The following is a 20345-nucleotide window of genomic DNA, read 5'->3' as shown; positions in this document are numbered from 1 at the left end:
TAAACATGACAACTTTGCTCCCTCAGGTAAGAGTGTATCTCTAGAGTCATGTGAAAACAATAGACCGCTATTTTACTCAGTCAATCATGTATACTTAGTTTCACCAGAGTGCAGATAAATAGAGAGACGTGCGTTTTCAATAAAAGGTGTTATTTATTGAGCAGTCTTCTTTCTCATGCAAGAGAAATGAATTGCCACAATTGCAATACTTAACATAAAGTAAAGTGCGTACAGTAAAAGGAGTATTATGAAATAATACTGTAAAAGCATTGATATGGTTTCTTAGCCATATGATACTTTAAAATGGATAAAATATATATATACATACATAAATACATTGACTAACGTACTCAACTGGTGCTTCTAATCTACGCCTACCCCGGTGTACCTGACCTAAGCCTAATACGTGGGAAGGAGTAAGTAAGTAGCAGTTTAAGTTAAGTTGGTTTTTGCCAAGGAATCTGAATCAAGAATTCTCTTAAGGGTTTAGTCAGCTCCGTACCTTGGTAATAGAATGTAGGAGGCCTGGTATCTCTCTCTCAGGACTCTATATCCCAGCAACCCGCAAGGGCGGCTGGAAACACTGGAGCTGGATTTTCTCAGCTGGAGAAAAAGACAGCGTCTTTCTCAGTGCGTCAAAAGGGAGGGGCGGCGTCCGTGGGCTCTCGCATCAGCTGGGCTCTCGGGCAAGTAGATAGCCGCTCTGCTCCAAACCACCGTGCGTTTGCTTAAGGCAACGTTGGTATATTTATACCTGAAAAGTGCCGGGTTTGACGTAAGGTTGGACATAAGACGTCAATAAAAGATGTCACTAAGAACTGGCCATTCTTTCAGTGCTCGCAGGAGTTCTAGGACAAATCAAAACAAAAGCATGGGGAATTCCCAGGTTGCTGGAGGTTTGGTTTGTTTAAAGAACGCGTTGTACATTCTAGGAGTCTAGGGAAGTAGCCTTGCCTAATTTAGACTGCATGGGCTATGACTAAATATGGATATGATTCTTATGCCTTTATAAGGATATTATTTATTATAACCATATAAGGGCATAAATCGGGAATATCGAATTACGGTCCTAGATAGAAACACAACAGTGGGAAGGCTAGGTTTCGCTCATAGTCATGCCCTTTGATGGCACCTGTCTCTTCGGAGACAAGGCAGACACAGTGCTGGAGGGCTTTAAGGGCTCATAGGGTACAGCCAAGTCCTTGGGCCTCTCAGCTGCCTCACACCCCCAGTCTCCCTTTCATTCCTTTTGTGGGTACGGATGGGATGTTCAACTGCGCCAGCCCTATCCCAGCCACTGTGCAGTGCAAGTTTCATAACACCAGTGCGGATGAGAGCACTGTTTGTTTGGACTCGGTGGGTCCGGTAGCCAGAGGTCCAGTCAAGCCACCACCCCTCATCAGCTTAAAACCTCCAAACCCTCCTAGTCTTGCCCTTCAAGACATGGGCGTCCAGTTTGTGACAAGGTCCGCCATCACCTCCACCACTGTGAAAACATCACTTCAGGCAGATGGGTTCTCCAGATTATCCAAAGGGGCTACTCCCTCTCCTTCAAGACCATCCCTCCCTTCATGCCTCCATCCTTAGACTGGCTGATTGAGGATCATCTACTTTAACTCCAGGAGGAAGCCATGGCTCTTTTTGCCAAGGGAGCCATGGAGAGGGTTCCAATGCCAGAGGTAGACTGTGGTTGCTATTCCTACTACTTTCTGGTCTCGAAAAAGGACAAGGTCCTTCATCCTATCCTAGATCTACTAGCCTTCAACTAATTCTTAAAAAAGGAGAAATTGAAGATGCTCACATTAGCTCAGGTCCAGTCTGCCCTGAACGCAGGAGACTGGATGGTAGCATTAGACTTGCAGGGCACATTTTCACATCCCCGTCCTGCCTTACCCCCAGGCATTACCTGGGTTTCAATGTGGCCACAAGCACTTTCAGCTCACCGTGCTCCCTTTCGGCCTTATCAGCATCCCTTGAGTGTTCACCAATATGATGGCAGTAGTCGCAGCTCATCTGTGCAGATCAAGGGTGCCAGTTTCCCCCCTATCTTGACTGGCTGTTGAAGGCGGGATTGCCCCAGGCTGGCGTCTCCCACCTCCAGACTAAAGCGGACTTCCTGCATTCGCTGGGGTTCACTATCAACATGTCGAAGTCACACCTGACTCCCTCTCAGATGCTCCCTTTCATCTGAGCTGTTCTGGACACAGTGCAATTTTGGACCTATCCTCCTGAGCGCGGAGTCCAGAATATTCAGGCTATGATTCTGATGTGTCCGCCTGTATCCTGGATTTCAGAGGGAATGACTGAAGCTGCTGGGCATTATGGCCTCCTGCATCCTGCTAGCGACACCTGCCAGATGGCATATGCAGGCTCTGCAGGGGGACCTGAAATTCCAGCATCAGGGGAATCTCTCCAACATGGTCCAGAACTCTGAGGGAACTTCACAAGACCTGCAGTGGTGGCTGCCTATTCACAATTGGGTCAGAGGCAGGCCCCTCTCCTTTCCCCAACCAGATTTCACCGTACTGACAGATGTGTTACTTCTGGGATAGGGTGGTCATCTGGGAGAGGTGTAGATCAGAGGACTCTGGTCAGGTGAAGGGTGCAAATCAGCGTTGGACACCCAATGCAAGTAAATGGGGAATCTCGGTCTCACAAAGAGGCTGCAGGCTTCGCCCAGGAGGCTAGACGAAGGTGACCAACGGCTGGGCAGGTATGTAGAGGAGTCTGTGGACACTGTCGGCTGGGCTCTCTAAAGTTGGGGGCTGAGGATGTAGGGATGCCTTTGGGTGTCGAACTTTTTACAGGAGCCAGTCGCTGTTAGGGAGACCCTTCTTGATGAGGCTGAAGGCGTCTTCAAGGAGTCCAGGAAAGGTCAGCCACTGATAGTGTTGAGGTCAGGATAGCTGGGGAGACTGGTGAGCCACTCAGACTCGGGCCGTGGGCATTGGGTGCAGAGTTGGCAAGAGTGCCGATTCCAGCCAGATCCGGATCCTTGGAGTTGGTTTCTCGTGGACAGGGCCTCTGTCCTGGGAAGATCTGGTCTTTGTTGAAGAGCAGGCAGTCCTCGTTGGGTTTCTGGAGGTAGCTAGCTGCGGAACAGGTGTTGTCTTCTTTTAGAGTCTTTCAAGCGGAAGACAGGCCTGTAGGGCTGGGCCAAACCAGTAGTCTTCTTCAGGCTTGGCTGCACTGCGTCTTTGTCCTTTTTAGGTCATAGGAATCTTAGGAGCATTTCAGGTACTGGCATGTAGTAGCCAATGAGCTACTTACTTTAGGGTGACTACACCCTTTATATGTCCACCACCTTTGGAGAGGGGGCATCCCCTAACATTATTGAATACAATCTTTCCACTCAACATGGTGGATTTTCTATGGAGAGGGTCACTTCAGCGCTGGGCTACTTAGGGGGTAGTCCTGGCTGATAGTGGACACACCTCTCCTGAGTACTAATTTTCCCACCGACCTTGGGGCCAAAAGTGGGGCATGGTTATGGTTAGTGCTGCTTGTGCCCCGTGCTTGCCTAAACCCCCTGGGGGTGTGCCCTGAAACCACAGGTACCTACTTGTAAGCTGCACCTCTGTGGGTGCCCCCAGTCTCCATTAACTAGCATTGGGCTGAGTGACCTCTGCAACCGGCTGTCCCAGTGCCGCTGGCACTGCAGTATCTACCTTAGTCTGACTCTTGCCCAGTGTTGGGCTAAACCCCGAAGACTGAATGTGTAAGTAGAGTACTTATTTGGAAATGGGCATAACTGTTTTCCTCCCATAGGATTGCATTGCATTTCTTGATATTTGCACTAAGTGTCTATCTTTCACGTTGATTCGTTACTGCTACTGTTGATTGACACCACATAGTATTTTCAGTATAACTGTAAAGTATTCCTATTGCTACCTCATTCCGACTGTACCTGAAAACTATTGCTATTTTAAACTGATACTTCACTGCAATGGAGTTCTTGGTTCTAAAATAAAAGTAATCAAGTAATATTTTTGTACAAACATTGGTGTTGGAGTTCGTTATTGAGTGTGTGCCTCCTTTCATGACTATATGTGTACAACAAATGCTTAACGCAGCCCGCAGATTAGCCACTACCACAAAAGAGAGTAAGGTATTATCTACTTTTGTCTCTGTAAAGCCTCTGGGGATCCACTGGACTCTGTTCACACTGTACCTTACTTTGATATAGTATATACAGAGCCAGCTTCCTACAGGAGAGCCTTGTTTAGATCAGAATGTTTAATGTCAGGCGGCTCTTGCGGGCGGAATGAGACTTGGGGACCGTCCTCCGCTCTTACATCAATAGAAAACAACGCTTTTCGTCTCAAGTGGAGCTCAGGCCTGCTCAAGTTGTTCTTGGGGCTCTGGACCGGGCACGGAGAGTCTGGTACCCCGAGCTTCTGCAAATGAGCATCAATCCTCTTATCAGGCTGCTCCTTTTGGGGGGGATCTTCATGGTCGCCGTAGAGGGGTTGTCGACCTCAAACTATAAACTCTACACCTTATTGCGTTGAGATTGAGCAGCAGCAGTTGACAGCTTTTGACCTTCCTTATGAAGTTTGTAATGTTATTCTAGCAGCCAGGCATTCCCCCAATAAGAGGGTGTACACCTGACGGAAGTAATTTGTAATATATTGTACAGAGAAGTCTATAGATCCTCTCTCTACTTCCCTTTCTGATGTTGTATGGTTTATTTTTACCCTTGCCCAGCAGGGATGTTCTCTAGGCATCCTCAGAGGGTATTTATCTGCTTTGTATGCTTTGCTGAGGCTGCAAGAACTACCCTCTTTATTGAAGTCACCCATTTTACATAGATTCCTCAAAGACCTTGTACATATGTTTCAACCTTCCCCATTCATTATGCCTCAGTGGGACCTCAATTTGGTTCTCACCTTCCTCATGTGTGCTCCTTTTGAGCCACTGCATAATTGCCCTGTCCAGCTGCTCACCTTAAATATTGCCTTTTTGGTGGCAATCACCTTGGGCAGGAGGGTTCCCAAGCTGCAGGCTCCATCATCCAAACCTCCCTTTTTGGCGATATTACCTGACAAATTGGTGCTTCGCACTAGAGTCTCTTTCCTCCTGAAAGTGTTAACACATTTCCACGTGGGGCAATTTGTCACCGTGCCACCATTCTTTGCTTCTCCGCATACTGCAAAGGAGGAGGAGCGACTCCACCGCCTGGACCCAAAAAGAGCGTAGTCGTTCTACCTTGACCGCACAAAAGAGTTCTGGGTGGATGGCCAGCTCTTCGTGATATGTGGACATCCCTGCACATGTTTGCCAAGCATTACTGCCTAAACAGGTCCACAAGGACAGCTATTTTGCCCATTCGGTCCTTCAGGACTTTTTAGTCTGAAATTTGTCCGCAGTCAATCCTCCAGGGATGGTATTTCTTGGGTATCTATTCAAATGTAAGGAGTCTGCGGCTAGATCATGTCTCTACCAGATAAGGCGTTACCAAAGGTAAGTAACTTGTCCTTTACTGCACACACACAAATACAGTAGACAACGTTTGGGCAACAAGAGGGACAAACTCAAGCTGGACAGCCTAAGCAAATAAAGCCAGAAGGTAGAAAGAAAGAAAATTTAAGTTGCAAACTACAACGGCAATGGTAACCAACGGACACAATGCATTCCTAGGTTAGCTTTCTCATTGTCCACAAGAAAGATGTTTTTTGCAAACCAGACAGTTGCGCTGCCTGGTAGGCTTTGACCTAACAATGGAAGGTGCTGGTTCCGGAATGGACATCCAACACTGCATCTTAGCGCATATCATTTAATTTTCATTAGGTTTTCCAGGGATTTTACTTTTGGATCATTGTTGAACAAGCACCACAGTAATGAGCTTGTCCATGCAAGAGAGTGTACTCCTACAGATCTGCGGAGCCGTAGTGTAAGGAATAAACTTGTCCATTTAAGGAGACTCCATTAATGGCTGTGAATCTGCTAGGAAACCGATCCAGCTAGTATGTTAATTACCCCTTCAGATGGGTGAGGAGCGAAATGAGGCAATAATGAATCCCAAAGTAATTCAATTCTAGAAAGGAAAGAAGTACATTTTTAACTAGTGGCTCCGATGATATAGTAAAATCCTTGGTGGGTTTAACATAGAATATATGACTTAACTTTAACTAATGAACAGCGGTTTTTGGCGTTACTGCTAGCGAAGCGCATGATCGCCTTGCACTGGGGTAGCCAGCGATCCCAAACTGTCCCGGCTTGGCTTAAAAGCTTGGCCCAAAAGCTTGGCCCACTGCAATGACAATAGTGAACTATATGCCACAATGTTACCTCCTACGTCCAGACCACAAGATATCTGGGAGCCACTCGGAGATTAGCGGTTACAGCGAGAATCCCAAGAGTCTGACTAAATTGCAATGTTTATACCAGGCTATTGCTTCCCTCCCTCTGCTCTTTGTTATCATACGGGGGGATGTCTATAATAATGCCTGTTACTTCACTGCCTATTTTTTGCACCATTGTCGACATGTCTTATTAGTCTATTAAAACTGTACCGTAAGCACGGCATGCTCTATGACAGACTATTCCTTCCTCCAGTGTTAAGTTATTCTATGTCGTTTCTGTTTCCACTACCCCAGTAGTGGGCTGACGTAATGTAGGTTGTATGTGTTATAAACTTAATAAAGTTTTAAAAAAAGATAACATTGCCCAACTGCTAAATGTAATGCAAGAATGGTCGAGCAAGTACACGTATATCTATGTGAACGTGCACTGTTCATATGTGTGCTCATCGTGCATATGGGGTTGAAAACTTACTCTGCAATATGTTCATAATGTCATACACTCCCAGCACATCCTATGGCAGTCACACTTCTCTGCTAATCCATTAGACTCTGTGACTGGAAAGGCAGAAGCACTCCTACTTTAATAGTTCTTGACGGCCTTGATTGCTGGCTTGCATTGAAGTTCAAAACCAGGATTGTAGCACTCCGAAAGACTTCCAGTAGCACTGGCGCTATCCTGGAGGCACAGGCACCCCAAATGCCGGCGTCAAATTTCAATGTCCTACCATCTGTTATTGCAATTATCATCTCGAACTAGAACATAAAGATTTTTACACTTTAATTATTAAAAAAAGTTCCATTCACTTTTTACTTGTCCACAACACTTATTCTATAATTTATGGGCAAGAATAATGGCCCGAGTAGGGAGGGGAGCCTGAGCAATTGCAAATGTATATACTCTAGCATCTTCAGTTGTAAGTCATACTCTAGCTCCATTTTATTTAACATTAACAGTGTTTATGTGCTGCTTTTCAGGACCAGTTGAAGCAGTGTTTTGGCAGACCAGCATCGAAGGACACAGAAACGCTAGTACGAGAGGCAGACAGTCAGTATGGTACTTGGAGTGCAGAACATCAAAGTCAGGACAGGTAAGAGTTTTAAGATTTGCGATTTCTGTTAGCTGCGAGCTGCCTTATGAAGTCTTACCCTTGACGTCTATTTTCTGAAACTGTCATTTAGGAGTATCTTCTTTCTCAACTTTTACGGACACTTGCACTTGTGTGCACATCTTTGTGTGCTTTAGTTGACAAATTCGCTTTTGTTTAAAAAAGTGACGTTACAGATTTACTATGGTAGTTAATGTGTCTTCTTTACCGAGCTTTGGATTCAAATATGTTGCTGTTTTCGTAGTGTTGTGGATAGTTTGGTAGTTAGATAGGTAGCTTTGCTGGCTGAGCAGATTATTTGTCCTCCAAGCTCATGAGTTCAATATGAGGCCTATGAAAAATATGGTCTGAGTCAAGTTCCTCCGTCCAGAACATACAAAAGTTTAATATTTCAAGATGAGACGGTTTATTATATTTTTTTTAAATGCTTGATTTTGTGTACCTTAAAATATTATAAAATAGTGGATATGGAACTGGAAAATCCAAAAATGTTTTCCCTCTGGGGCTTGGACTCCCCTTTACAAAAGGTTTGCCAAAAAAAAATAAGCCCTTTAAAACGGTAATGTCTTCAATATTTGTTTCTTTTTTCCCTCTGGGACTTATGTTCATATTTAAGAAAGGGTTGCCAAACTCAAGCCCTCTAATTTTTTATTTATTTATTCAGTATCTGTTTGTAATATGTCATATCTTAAAGAGACACGTTAGTGATAGATTCCTTACCTTCGAATTTCCCCAGGCTACAGACTGGATCCAGAAAGTTTTGCTAGCAGTACCCCTGCGCGTCAGTAGGTGGTGTCTCCGGCTCCGTGTCTGTCACTGGCGTGGTAAGCGCAGAGATGACGTCACGGAGACTACTTGGGCGCCACCCATGCGCGCTGATGTCAGTTCTTTCTTTTTCTGTGCCAGCAAGCGCAGATCCGGAAAGAGCATGCATCTTAGTCACTTTTTGACTACTCTTTTGAGACTTTTGTCTCCTTTTTAGGTCTCAGACTGTAGGCTGCGCTTGCGCAGTCTCGCTCCGAGACTTTGTCTCCTAGAGTGGGGCTTGAACCCGCCCCTCTTCTCCATTGGCTGGCTTCCTAAACGGAGGCAAGCCATTGGACGAGAGAGGCGTCTGTCCGTTAAAACCCCGTCTTTTTGGGATTGAGGGGTGTTTTTTTCGTTTCTTTCTGTTTTCTTTCTCTCCTCTTCCCATTGGCTGGAATTTTACATTCCAGCCAACGGGAAGAGGAGAGAAAGAAAACACGCCCCTCAATCCCAAACATGACGCTGGTTTCTCCGAGGCATTTCTGCTTCACCTCTGAGAAACATGGTGGTGCTGCTTGTGTTTTTAAAGCCACGAATCCCACCACGACAAAGGCTTTACGATGCCAGGCACTGCTTTACAGGCTTTCAGACTCAGGGTAGGGCTGGCCGATTATATTCAATCTGGAAAAACCTCCTCTCTGGCTCTCATGAGGAATCATTTCTATACCCACTCGTCTGGCTTGTGAGGTGCATTACAGTGTACTTGTAACTCGATTCAGCCTCTCCGCGGTGGGCTCGCCTTGTCTGAAAAGGAAACCCTTACTGAGGTAACGGCTGCTCGCTTTTTCATAACACACTTCAGCTATTTCTCGCGAGTCACTTCCGCCCCCGGGGACAGCCACTCCAACAAAACACACGGGCTGCTCAGAATGTTTTATTCGAAAAATAAATGTTGTGCTGTGTCTCACCACAGGAGCTGGCTGAGGCAGGTAGTTTCATCTGACGCCTTTGTGATTTAGTATCGCTCTTGGGCAAGAAAGCGCAACCAGACACAGGAGCAGTGCGTGAAGCCTGCGTTGCATCCGCACTTACAAACCGCGCTACACATTGCTGTACCACCTTACAAAACTACCATGCAAACGCAGAGCTTTAAGTGGGAAACAAACTCTGGGTCTCTCAAAGGGGCGTGGTCAATGCAATTAAGGGCGTGGCTTAAAACTCTTAAACTAAAAATATGCGCTAGCATAGTGTGCCGCCCGACTTGTATTTTGCTGTTTCTGTCATTGCATCCAGATATATGATAAAACAAGTAACATCATATCTACAACAAGTCAGGACTATTGGCTTTGTCAATGGTTGTTACATAAGCTAAATAAGCAGCAACTATGGCTTGTATATCATTTTGAAAAAGCTTCCACTTAAATCTCTGGTGACACCACGACAATGTAGCTGCACCTGAGTTTCAAAAAGAGAAGGGAAATCCACAGAGAGAAAATTGCTCTCTTTAAAGGTTTTCCCTTCCCCAGCAACGCTCACCTGGCATGACGTCATGCCGTAACTTCTCCACTAGTGAGAAGTGAGCAGTGTACATCGATGTGCCTGCTGTCACTGCAGTGTGGAAAAAACTGACCGCCTGTGCCAGGGCACAAAACAAAGTCAGATGGAGACCCGTTTCAAGCCCCCCATTAATAACCCTGTTCCCTCGTTGTGCTTGCTTTTCTGCCCCCTGTTCCCTCGTTCCCTCGTTGTGCTTGCTTTTCTGCCCCTGTTCCCTCGTTGTGCTTGCTTTCCTGCTTCCTGTTCCCTCGTTGTGCTTGCTTTTCTGCCCCCTGTTCCCTCGTTGTGCTTGCTTTCCTGCCCCCTTGTTCCCTCGTTGTGCTTGCTTTCCTGCTCCCTGTTCCCTCGTTGTGAGTTTTTTCTGGCCTCTGTTCCCTCGTTGTGGGCGTTTTTTTCTGGCCTCTGTTCCCTCGTTGTGAGTGTTTTTTCTGGCCTCTGTTCCCTCGTTGTGAGCGTATTTTCTGGCCTCTGTTCCCTGTGTGTGGCTGTCTTTGTGTGTGTGTGGCTCTGTGTGTTTGGCTCTGTGTGTGTGTGTGTGTTTGGCTCTGTGTGTGTGGCTCTGTGTGTGTGTGTGTGTGTGTGTGGCTCTATGTAAATGACTCTGTGAGTGGCTCTGTGTGGGTGGCTCTGTTTGTGTGTGTGTGTGGGTGGCTTTGTGTGCATGGGCGTCCGCAGAATTTTTTCCAGGGGGGGGGGCAAAATGTTAACGTCATTACCATCCTCCGACATGATGTGTGCCAGGTGGGGCACAAGAAAAACTGGGGCACAGGAGGAGCAGCATACGCCATACTCTTCCACTAAAAAAAACTCGCACTGCCTTTAGATGCAATCCAATTGTATCACGCTATAAACGCCTGGAAGCAACTCAATTCAAATTATGCACTAGACAATAGTAATATTCTGTCTGAAAAAACAGTAAGAACCTCCTACAAAAAGCAAACACTAACAGGGAAAAATAATTTTCTTGGCTGGAAGTGAATAATTTGGAAATGCATAATGAAATAAACATCTAATTACAAAGTACATGTAAAAAAACGTTGCACATGGCTATGTAGCACACAATGGATCGAGGAGCCCAGGATTATATAATGTACACACTACCACATACATGTCCACATGCATGCAATTTAACTGTACAACACAGTGGTTTACAACACAGGACAGAGCTGTACAGCATAGGAAGACCAGAAATGCACAGACCCTGCAGTGCACACAGCTGCACAACAGGCAAAGGTGATGAACACAATGAGCATTGCAATGGGCAAAATGCAAAAGGCTGTGCAATTCAAAGGGCCATTCAATGGACGCAAGTCCACATTGCACAATGTTGTGCAATGTACAGTTGCAAAAAAGGTAGAGTTTCCAAGTGCATAATGTCGTACAATGCACGGGCAAACACATTGTTCTGTGAAAAACACAAGTAGAAACAATGCTTCACAGTGCACATTATGCAATGCACTGAAAGAAATAGAGCACAAGCCTGCACAACCTGCAAAGCGAGGCAAAGCAAAAGACCATGCAGTGCCAGTGCACACATCTGCATTTATGAAAAGTACGTGATTCCAAATGCCCATGGCTATAAAACCCTGAAACTAATAAACCATCTAGTTACACAGATCATAAAAAAGATGGACGCCTAACAACCTCGGCTGCATAATCGTGTGTGACTGTCAGTGCTGCTGAGGTCTAGCAGTGCTGATGCCTTGAGTGGTGGTTGGTTATATGCAAGAGAATGGATGCATAGTTGAGGTGATATTCATATATTTTTTTTTAAACTTTCGTTTATTGGCATTTGGAAAATACACCCAGTGTACAAACAGTGACAATAAGTACAGCAACCTTGGGTAGATCAGTACACTGTCCTCCACTGGCAATAAAGATAGACCCCATCAACAAACCATCAGCGAGGCGTATCCAGATTTAACATTAAGTCCAATTGCTTGTTGCTTGCAGGAGTTATCCCCTTGCTTTTACGAAGGGGATGTTGATGGATTGGGTAGTGAAGTGAAAGGAGAAAAGTTACAGTCTTAAAGAAGACCAACATTATAACATTAAGTGGAGAGAGGAAGAAACAACTATTGGGGTAATATTCATTAGGCTGTATAGAGTGGAATGTATGGGACAAAGACTGACTGTTGACTGATAAACCTAACTGCGCAGTGCGAAGGGAGAGGCAGGTGAGCAGTCCAAGGGGTTCAAAAACGTCACGTCGGTCGGACTCGTCACCTAGCTGCAAAATCAGATATTATAGCCCGCAACTTGTAAGGACATGCTATGACTCACTTACTTTCAACTTCAAGCTGTGGGAGCAGGCAAGCCCGGACCTTCAATTGCTGTAATCTTGCCGGTCAGCTCAGCAGTCGTTTTCCCGAATTCCTGCGTCACGGCCCTGGAAACAAACACCACTGCACTGTGGGGGTTGGGGCTGTGTGAGACTTTACGCGGGGGCGCGGTACTTGGCAGCGTAAGATAGGTGGCGCAGCACTCTCCGTCTGCCGACATGATGTCATAGGGATTTGGTGCTGCTGCCTGCTGGCCTAAAATTATACAAAAAAGAGGCCTGCCTGTGCCTGCTCACAAAATTAAAAGTTCCGATTGACTCAGCACCAGACATTGCAGGCCGGGTGATCCAGGGGGGGCAAGTGCCCCCCCTTGCTCCCCTCTGCGGACGCCCATGTTTGTGTGTGTGGCTTGGTGTTGGTGCAAATGCAATAGGTCTTGCATTTGCGAGCGATTAAGCTATTGGCATCGTAAATGACAATGCCATTTATTTATGTTTTAAAAAACCAAAACATAAATAAAAATGTAATGAGCAATGCCAATAGCTCTAACTTTAACGATGCCGAGACCATTGCATTGTAAATGCTTGTTTTCTCCTGGTGCACATAGGGATACCTGGCTTTAAGTCCTGTGGGGCCTGACGTTGCATTATGTCGGTGGCGGACCCCCATGATGTTTGCCTCTACTGCCTGGAAACCGACCACGACTCCGGGGACTGTCGGGCTATGGCCCCGAAGGCCTTGAGGGAGCGGCGCAGGAAGCTACTGGAGGTCCGGCTCTCGCCCCGACGCCGCTCCGAGTCCAGGGACCGTTCCCGGGACCGCTCGTGGGGCCGCAGTAGTCGCTCCTCGGGCTCCAAGTCTTTGCCCTCGGATTCCGGTAAGCGACAACATAAAAAGAAGTCTAAGAAGCGTGTTCGCTCTCCGAGTTCCCCCTGTCGGTCCTCGGATGCGGACGAGGGGGACAGGGGTTCTGCCCCTGCGGCTCCCCTGGAGCCTGGGAGCCCTGCGGTCTACCCACCTTTCCCGGGTCCGTCAGCGACTCCCAAACAGGTGCTAGAGTTTCTTGCCACCATGGACCGCCTTTGTAGGCCGTGGGCTCCCGCCGGTGCGTCTTCGGGCCCCGCCGTCCCGTGTCCAGATCCTGTTGGCTCTCCGCCGGCGGATCCAGCTTCGGCGCCACAGGATCCTATGCCGTTGGCTCCGGTGCCGCACAGTCAGGCAATGCCGACTCCGGTCCCAGCGCCGCCCTCGGCGCTGCAATGGGTGACGTTCGTTCCGCTGTTGCCCCAGTTCCAGGATCATTTCATTCCTGCCTGGGATCTGCATTGGGAGACTGCGCCGGCCCAGCCCCGGCTGGTGCCGTTCACGGCGCTGTTTCCGACGCTGTTCGTCCCTCCTACGGCTCCGGCTCCGCCGCCGACTCCTCTGGCAATAGAGGTGGAGGATGATTGGGAGGGGTCCGAGGACCCTCTTAACCATCAGTGTGACTCCAAGCACGACTGGGTGGATGATCTGGAGGACGGAGGCGACCTTGATGTCTCTTCTCACCCGAGGTTTGCCTCTCCTCCACCCACGATGGAGGAGGTCGCTTCCTACACAATGGTGCTCCGTCGGGCTGCTGAGGTCCTCAACCTAGACCTCACTACGGTGGCCCTCAAGACTAACTTTTTCACTGAGGTGCTCCAGACGGCGCCTCCCTCGTCGGAGCCGCTGCTTCCCTTCAATGACGCCCTCACCGACGTCATGTTGGGTACTTGGTCACGGCCGGCCCAGGCGGCCCCTGTAGTGCCGCCTGCCGCCTGGTGACCCTCACCACCCATCTGACGCCTGAGAGTCTGGTTATCCAAGCCTCAACGTCGCAGAGTGCTTTCCCACGGCTCGGCCGGATAAGGACTCTAAGAAGCTGGAACAGTTCGTTAAGCGGTTGTTCTCCTTGGCCAGCTTGGGGCTGCGGTCGGTGAACACCGCCTGCCTATTAGGCCGCTATTCGCATGCGGTGTGGGATACCAAGGCTCAGGTCTTGCCTCAGTGTCCTGAGGAAGTTCAGGCTCTTTTTTCCCAAGCGGTTGCTGAGGGTAAGGATGCAGCTAAGTTCGCCATTCGGGGTGGTTTGGACACTGCGAACTCGGACAGGGCGATTTCTACAACTGTGGCACTGCGTCGCCACGCCTGGTTGCGTTCTACTAGGTTCTTGCCCGATGTCCAGAGTTCGCTCCCGGACATGCACTTTGATAGCACTCGCCTGTTTGGCGATAAGGCTTGTGGGCCACGACCAAGTCATTGGGTCTGTTTACAAAGAGCCCGGCCACTCCTGGTTTTCGTTCCTTTCATGGACACGGCAGGGGCGCTCAGACATGTTCCTTCAGCAAGCCTGCGCAGAACCAGGCTCAGCGCGGACGCGGCTTCCGCAGGGGCAGGTCTGAGAATCAGCGTGGGGTCAGTCCACTTCCGCCCCCACTGCTTCTACCTCCAAACCTTCCTAATCTGAGCTTTGTGGAGCACACCACGCCGGTGGGTGGCAGGATCTGCCGCCACCACCTCCACCACTGGCGCGATATTACATCGGACAAGTAGATGTTGCAGATCATCCGCGGGGGTTATTCCCTTCCCTATCAGTCCTTCCCTCCAGCCATGCCACCCCTTGTCGGGGATCACTTGGTGCTTCTCCAGCAGGAAGTCCTGGCCATCTTGGCCAAGGGGGCCATCGAGTGCGTTCCTGGGTCGGACGTTGGGAGTGGTTGTTATTCCCACTACTTTCTAGTCCCCAAGAAAGACAAGGGGGGCCTGCGCCCATCTTGGACCTTCGGAACGTCAATCGCTTCCTCCGGAAGGAAAAATTCAAGATGCTGACTCTGGCTCAGGTCCTGGCTGCCCTCGACACTGGAGACTGGATGGTAGCGTTGGACTTGAAGGACGCATATTTTCACATCCCGTCCTAACGGCCCACCGACATTACCTGCGGTTCATGGTAGGCCGGGAGCATTTTCAGTTTGCTGTGCTCCCCTTCGGCCTTTCCAGTGCCCCTCAGGTGTTCACGAAAGTGATGGCGGTGTTCACAGCTCATCTGGGCAGGTCAGGGGTGTCAGTCTTCCCCTACCTCGACGACTGGTTGTTGAGGGCGGGCTCGCCCCAGGCAGTTGTCACCCACCTCCAGACTACGGCCGACCTCCTGCATTTGGTGGGGTTCTCCGTCAATGTGCCGAAGTCGCACCTGAGTCCCTCTCAGAAGCTCCCTTTCATCGGAGCGGCTCTGGATTCGACGTGGTTTATTTGTCCTCCTGAACAGAGAGTCCAGGATATTCAGGCTATGATTCCGATCTTTCAGCCTCTATCCTGGGTTTCAGTCAGGATGACCCTCCGGCTCCTGGGCCTGATGGCCTCCTGCATCCTACTAGTACCACTTGCCAGGTGGCATATGAGGGCTCTGCAGTGGGACCTGAAGTTCCAGTGGGCAGAGCACCGGGGCAACATGTTCGATCACGTCCAGATCTCGGAGGGCACTGCACGACAATTGCAGTGGTGGCTCACGGATCGCGATTGGGTCAATGGCACATCCCTCTCCCTTCCCTAACCAGAGCACCCAGTGGTGACGGACGCTTCCCTCCTGGGATGGGGTGGCCACTTGGGAGAGGTGGAAATCAGAGGCCTCTGGTCTCCGGTGGAGTCCAGACTCCATATCAACCTTTTGGAGCTTTTGGCGATCCGACTGGGACTGAAGGCATTCCTTCCCTCTGTCCGGTGAAGTGTGGTGCAGGTGTTAACGGACAACACCACCGCCATGTGGTACTGCAACAAAACATGGAGGGGTGGGGTCATGGACCCTTTGTAGGGAAGCACTTTATCTCTGGACATGGCTGGAACAGCAGAGCATAACCCTGTTGGTTCAACACCTGGCAGGTTCTCTGAACGCCTAGGTATACTAACTCAGCCGTCGTTGCTTGATGGATCCCGAATGGCGTCTGAACTCGGACATGGTGCAAGGTCTCTTTCGGCAGTGGGGAGAGCCTTGGTTAGATCTATTCGCCACCGAAGAGAACGCGCAATGTCATCAGTTCTGCGTGCTGGAATTTTCAAGGCGGCACTCGCTCGATGACGCTTTCCATCGTGAGTGGAGCTGCGGTCTGTGTACGCCTTTCCGCCTATACCACTTCTGCCCAGAGTGCTGAAGAAGATTCGACGCGACCGGGCCCAAGTCATACTTGTGGCTCCGGATTGGGCACGAAGATATTGGTATCCCGAGCTACTCAGCATGGCGATCGATCCCCCGATCTCGCTGCCTCTTCGGGAGGATCTTCTGTCGCAGCAGCAGGGGACAGTCCTCCACCCGAACCTGTCCAGTCTCCACCTCTATGCGTGGAGATTGAGCGGCGACAGTTGACTGCTTTCGATCTTCCTCCCTAAGTCTCTGATGTCATTCTGGCAGCCAGGCGTCCCTCCACGAAAAGTGTATACGCCTGCAGGTGGACATGTTTGTGGCGTGGTGTACAGCCAAGTCTGTGGATCCCCTTTCTGCCCCTCTTTCTGAAGTTATTCTTTTCCTTATTTCCTTGGCCCGGCAGGGCTCTGCTCTGGGCACTATCAAAGGTTATCTTTCTGCCATCTCATCCTTTCTACGGCTTCCTGATCAGCCTTTTCTTTTTAAGTCCCTGGTTGTTAACTGTTTTCTGAAAGGCATTAGACACATGTTCCCTGCCGTGCCGTCCATCATGCCTCAATGGGACTTGAATCTTGTCTTGACGTTTCTGATGTGCGCTCCCTTCGAGCCCCTTCATAACTGTCCTTTGCGTCTTCTCACCTTAAAGACTGCTTTCCTGGTTGCCATCACCTCTGCCAGAAGAGTGAGTGAGCTCCAGGCTCTTTCTTCTAAACCTCCTTTCCGTTCATCTGGACAAGGTGGTTCTGAGGACCCGTCCTTCTTTCTTGCCAAAGGTTGTCACGCCCTTCCAAATCGGGCAGACCATCACTTTGCCCACCTTCTTTCCGCCTCCGCATCCTTCCAGAGATGAAGAGAGGTTTCACCGTCTTGACCCAAAACGTGCGCTCTCCTTCTACCTTCTCCACAACAGTTCCAGGTGGATGACCAGCTCTTTGTTGGCTACGTGGGCATAAAAAAAAAAGTTTGGGCCGTGCTCAAACGGACCATCTCTTGGTGGGTCGTCCTCTGCATTAAGGCCTGCTACTCGTTGGCTAAGAAGGAGCCTCCTGTTGGGCTGCATGCCCATTCAACCAGGGCAACTGCAGCCACTACTGCCTTGGGACACGGCGTTCCCTTGCAGGACATTTGTCAGGCAGCTATGTGGGTCTTGCTGCACACGTTACCAAGCATTACTGCCTTGACAGTCCTTTCCAGAGAGACGGCTACTTTGGCCCTTCTGTTCTCCGTGACTTCCTGGTGTAATTTTGTTTGCAGACCCACCACCGGGTTGGTATTGCTGGGGTATGTATTCTAAGGTAAGGAATCTATCACTAACATGTCTCTTTCAGTTGCTCAAGTTACTACTTGTGTAACAATATATCTGTAAGAGACATTAGTTAGTGGTAGATTCCTTACCGCCCCACCCATCCTCCCCGTTCTGCGAACTGATTACTAGGGTTAAGGTCATCCTCTTTTCAGGGCCCTAGTTTCTTGGCACCAGTGGTCAGTTTCTTGCATGGCTCTGTGTTCCTGGTGCGGTAAGACGTGTACAGAACTGACGTCAGCACGCATGGGTGGCGCCTAAGTAGTCTCCGTGACGTCATCTCGGCACTTTTGATGCCAGCGACGCCGCAGGACACCACCTACTGACGCGCAGGGGTACTTCTAGCAAAACTTTCCGGATCCTGTGACGCCTGGGGATATTCTAAGGTAAGGAATCTATCACTAACAAATGTATCTTACAGATGCATCGTTACACATGTAGTAACTTGTGCTTCAGGTCTTGTCTAGACTGTGCATGTGCTTACTCTTCAAGACCTTTTATTTTCTCTCAGTGGGCTTAGAGACCGCCCATTGCTTAACATTGTTTTGGCTTTATTGTCATTCTCATTTGCTTACTGCTCATTTGTCAACTGCCATAGGCTTTCTTCCTCTTCGTTTGTTTGTCCCTTCCCTGGGGGATCGATTACGTGTATCCTTCCGTTGATCATTTTTGTAGGGAGTGCTCTTTTCTTTGTGTTTAGGCAGTGTATCAGTGTGTCTTTTTCAGCTTATCCCTCGTGTACTTCTCCCTACTCCGTTGTCTGACTTCTTGCCCCCACAGACTCTCCCTTCTTCCATTGCCCTGGTTGCTTACCCCACCAGCCCCATGTTTTCCTTGGCTCCGTTGCTTGACCGCTCTCGCTTTCCCTCCTGTTGCCAGTATTGATTGCCCCTCTCACGCTGGTGTCCGTTTTGCTTACACAGCCATAACCGCTGGCCGCGTCAGTCTCCTAGTGCTTTTTTTTCTTCACCTGCCTTCCGTGTTACCTTCCACCAAGCCTTCCTCCTGCAACAAAGGAAAAAAGCAATATGACACAGTATTGCTAGCCAGGTCATAGCGTTTTGTTCCCCCATACTCAGCCATGCAGCTGTGCATATCTGCAACGTGGCTGAAACATTTACAAAGCCAAAATATCATGCAGACGACCTATTGACTTTGCCAGTGCTTGTTTGTACAGTATTTCAACCCTGTGGGTTGAGTTTGCTCTATATTGGACTCTAAAATGGAAAACAAATAGGTTAAGATTTTTTGCTATCATTTCAGAAACAGGAGGGCCTGCTTCCCCTTTAACCACATCCTTTAAAGTAAAGTATTCTCTTTTGGTGGTGTTTACTAGAGAGAAGACATTTGAATATGACGTCTGAACTACGCAATTAACCTCTAGAGCAAGTTTGAGGCATATTGAAAGGCTTTTATAGGTGTTCAGTTTTCAGTGCACTCCTTTACGAACCTGTAAAGACCTTCTTTGCTTTTCATACTCCCAATGATGCAGATGTGTTAGCAGAATGAAGCATGTCCCTCGGTTTGTCCCTCTGTTCGAGGTAGGAGATTGCTGCTGTGCTGTATCTTTCTTGAACAAAGCCTTCCATATTGATTTGCTGCAGTAGAGATGAGGCAATAAGGGCATCTTGATACAATTTATTTAGAGGTTGCACCCAGACATAGTGATGCTTCAGGAGACATTTTCTGCAGGGCACACAGTGCAAGTTTCTTGGCCGGGTGCTTATACAGTACTGGCGCATGCAGACTATTCCACCGGGTCACAGGGCATGATCATATTAATCAAAAGAACTCCCATCTTTTGGGCGTTATGCCAATGGCTAGATCCCATGGGACGATATGTGAGAGTCACAGGAAAATGGAGAAGGAGAGACATAACCTTGATATGCACATATGCACTGCCCAGACTCAAGCGCCCACATTTAGCAAGATCGTGGATATTCTGCTCAAAACACCTTCAACCCTTCACGTGATAGGGGGTGATTTCAGTGAGGTCATGAATCCATTGCTTGACCGCTCCAGAAGAAATGGGGGCTCATTGATTCCTACCCTTTGTCCTGATTTGCTAGTACCCTCTGACTTAATGCGACTACGGCATCCACAAGATAGGCAGTACTGTTACTGTTCTGGAGCACACAGTGCATACTCCAGGTTAGACGATGTCTTTGTTCCTGGGAACGAAATAAGTGAGGTGGGGCAAGCTGAATATTTGGCAAGGGGTTTATCTGACCACTTTCCGCTCATGGTACAACTGGTGACCCAGGGCCCTGACCATTGCGCAGGGTGGCGCCTCAATGCTTGGGACTTGCGAAATGGTAAGGTACTTAGGGGAATATGGGGGATACTGAAATACATTTTCTTGAAAATTAAAACTCTGCCCTTTCCGGAGTGAAGGGGTGGGAGGCCTAGAAGGCTGTACTGCAAGATGAGGTTCAAACCAGACTCGTGTGGGAAAAGAAAGAAAGGGTCAAATCACTTGAAATAGAATGACTGATACTAAGTATTGAAAGACAGACAATACTTGATATGGACCCTACGCTAGCCCGGAAGCTTGACAACGTGAGACTGGAATTCAGAGAGATAGCTATGGATAATGCCACGAAGCACAGACTGGCGATGTTACATCGCCTTTGAGGTTGGGGACAAGGCCGGGAAACTACTGTCCTGGCTCAGTAAGAAGGAACAACAGGCCAGAGGGTGAACATTGTAGATTGTCACAACACAGACACTCAACACACAACACAGACGCTCGCATCACCAAGGCATTTGCTGATTACTACACGGAATTCTATACAGCCCGCCCAATTAGCGATAATGATGCGATAGAGGGATACCTGGCAGCAGTTTCGACCCCGGTGCTGGGAGATCAGGAGGCGCAAGAGCTAGAGT

At 48.7% G+C, this 20345-nt stretch overlaps 1 protein-coding gene across 3 annotated transcripts in view; it reads left to right on the top strand.

Annotated features, from left to right (window-relative positions):
* The window catches only part of KIAA1671 (KIAA1671 ortholog), a 996223-nt gene that overhangs the window by 762974 nt on the left and 212904 nt on the right, over window positions 1-20345 (top strand). For all 3 annotated transcript variants that reach the window (XM_078667333.1, XM_078667334.1, XM_078667335.1), the window contains one exon: window positions 7281-7393. In XM_078667333.1, the coding sequence (XP_078523459.1) occupies window positions 7281-7393 (113 nt within the window). The remainder of the gene's footprint in view (window positions 1-7280; window positions 7394-20345) is intronic.

Source organism: Lissotriton helveticus, chromosome 11 (assembly GCF_964261635.1).
Source record: "Lissotriton helveticus chromosome 11, aLisHel1.1, whole genome shotgun sequence".
NCBI classification, from domain to species: domain Eukaryota; kingdom Metazoa; phylum Chordata; class Amphibia; order Caudata; family Salamandridae; genus Lissotriton; species Lissotriton helveticus.
Note: the sequence above shows the minus strand (reverse complement) of the source record. Positions and strands in the feature narration are given on the sequence as shown.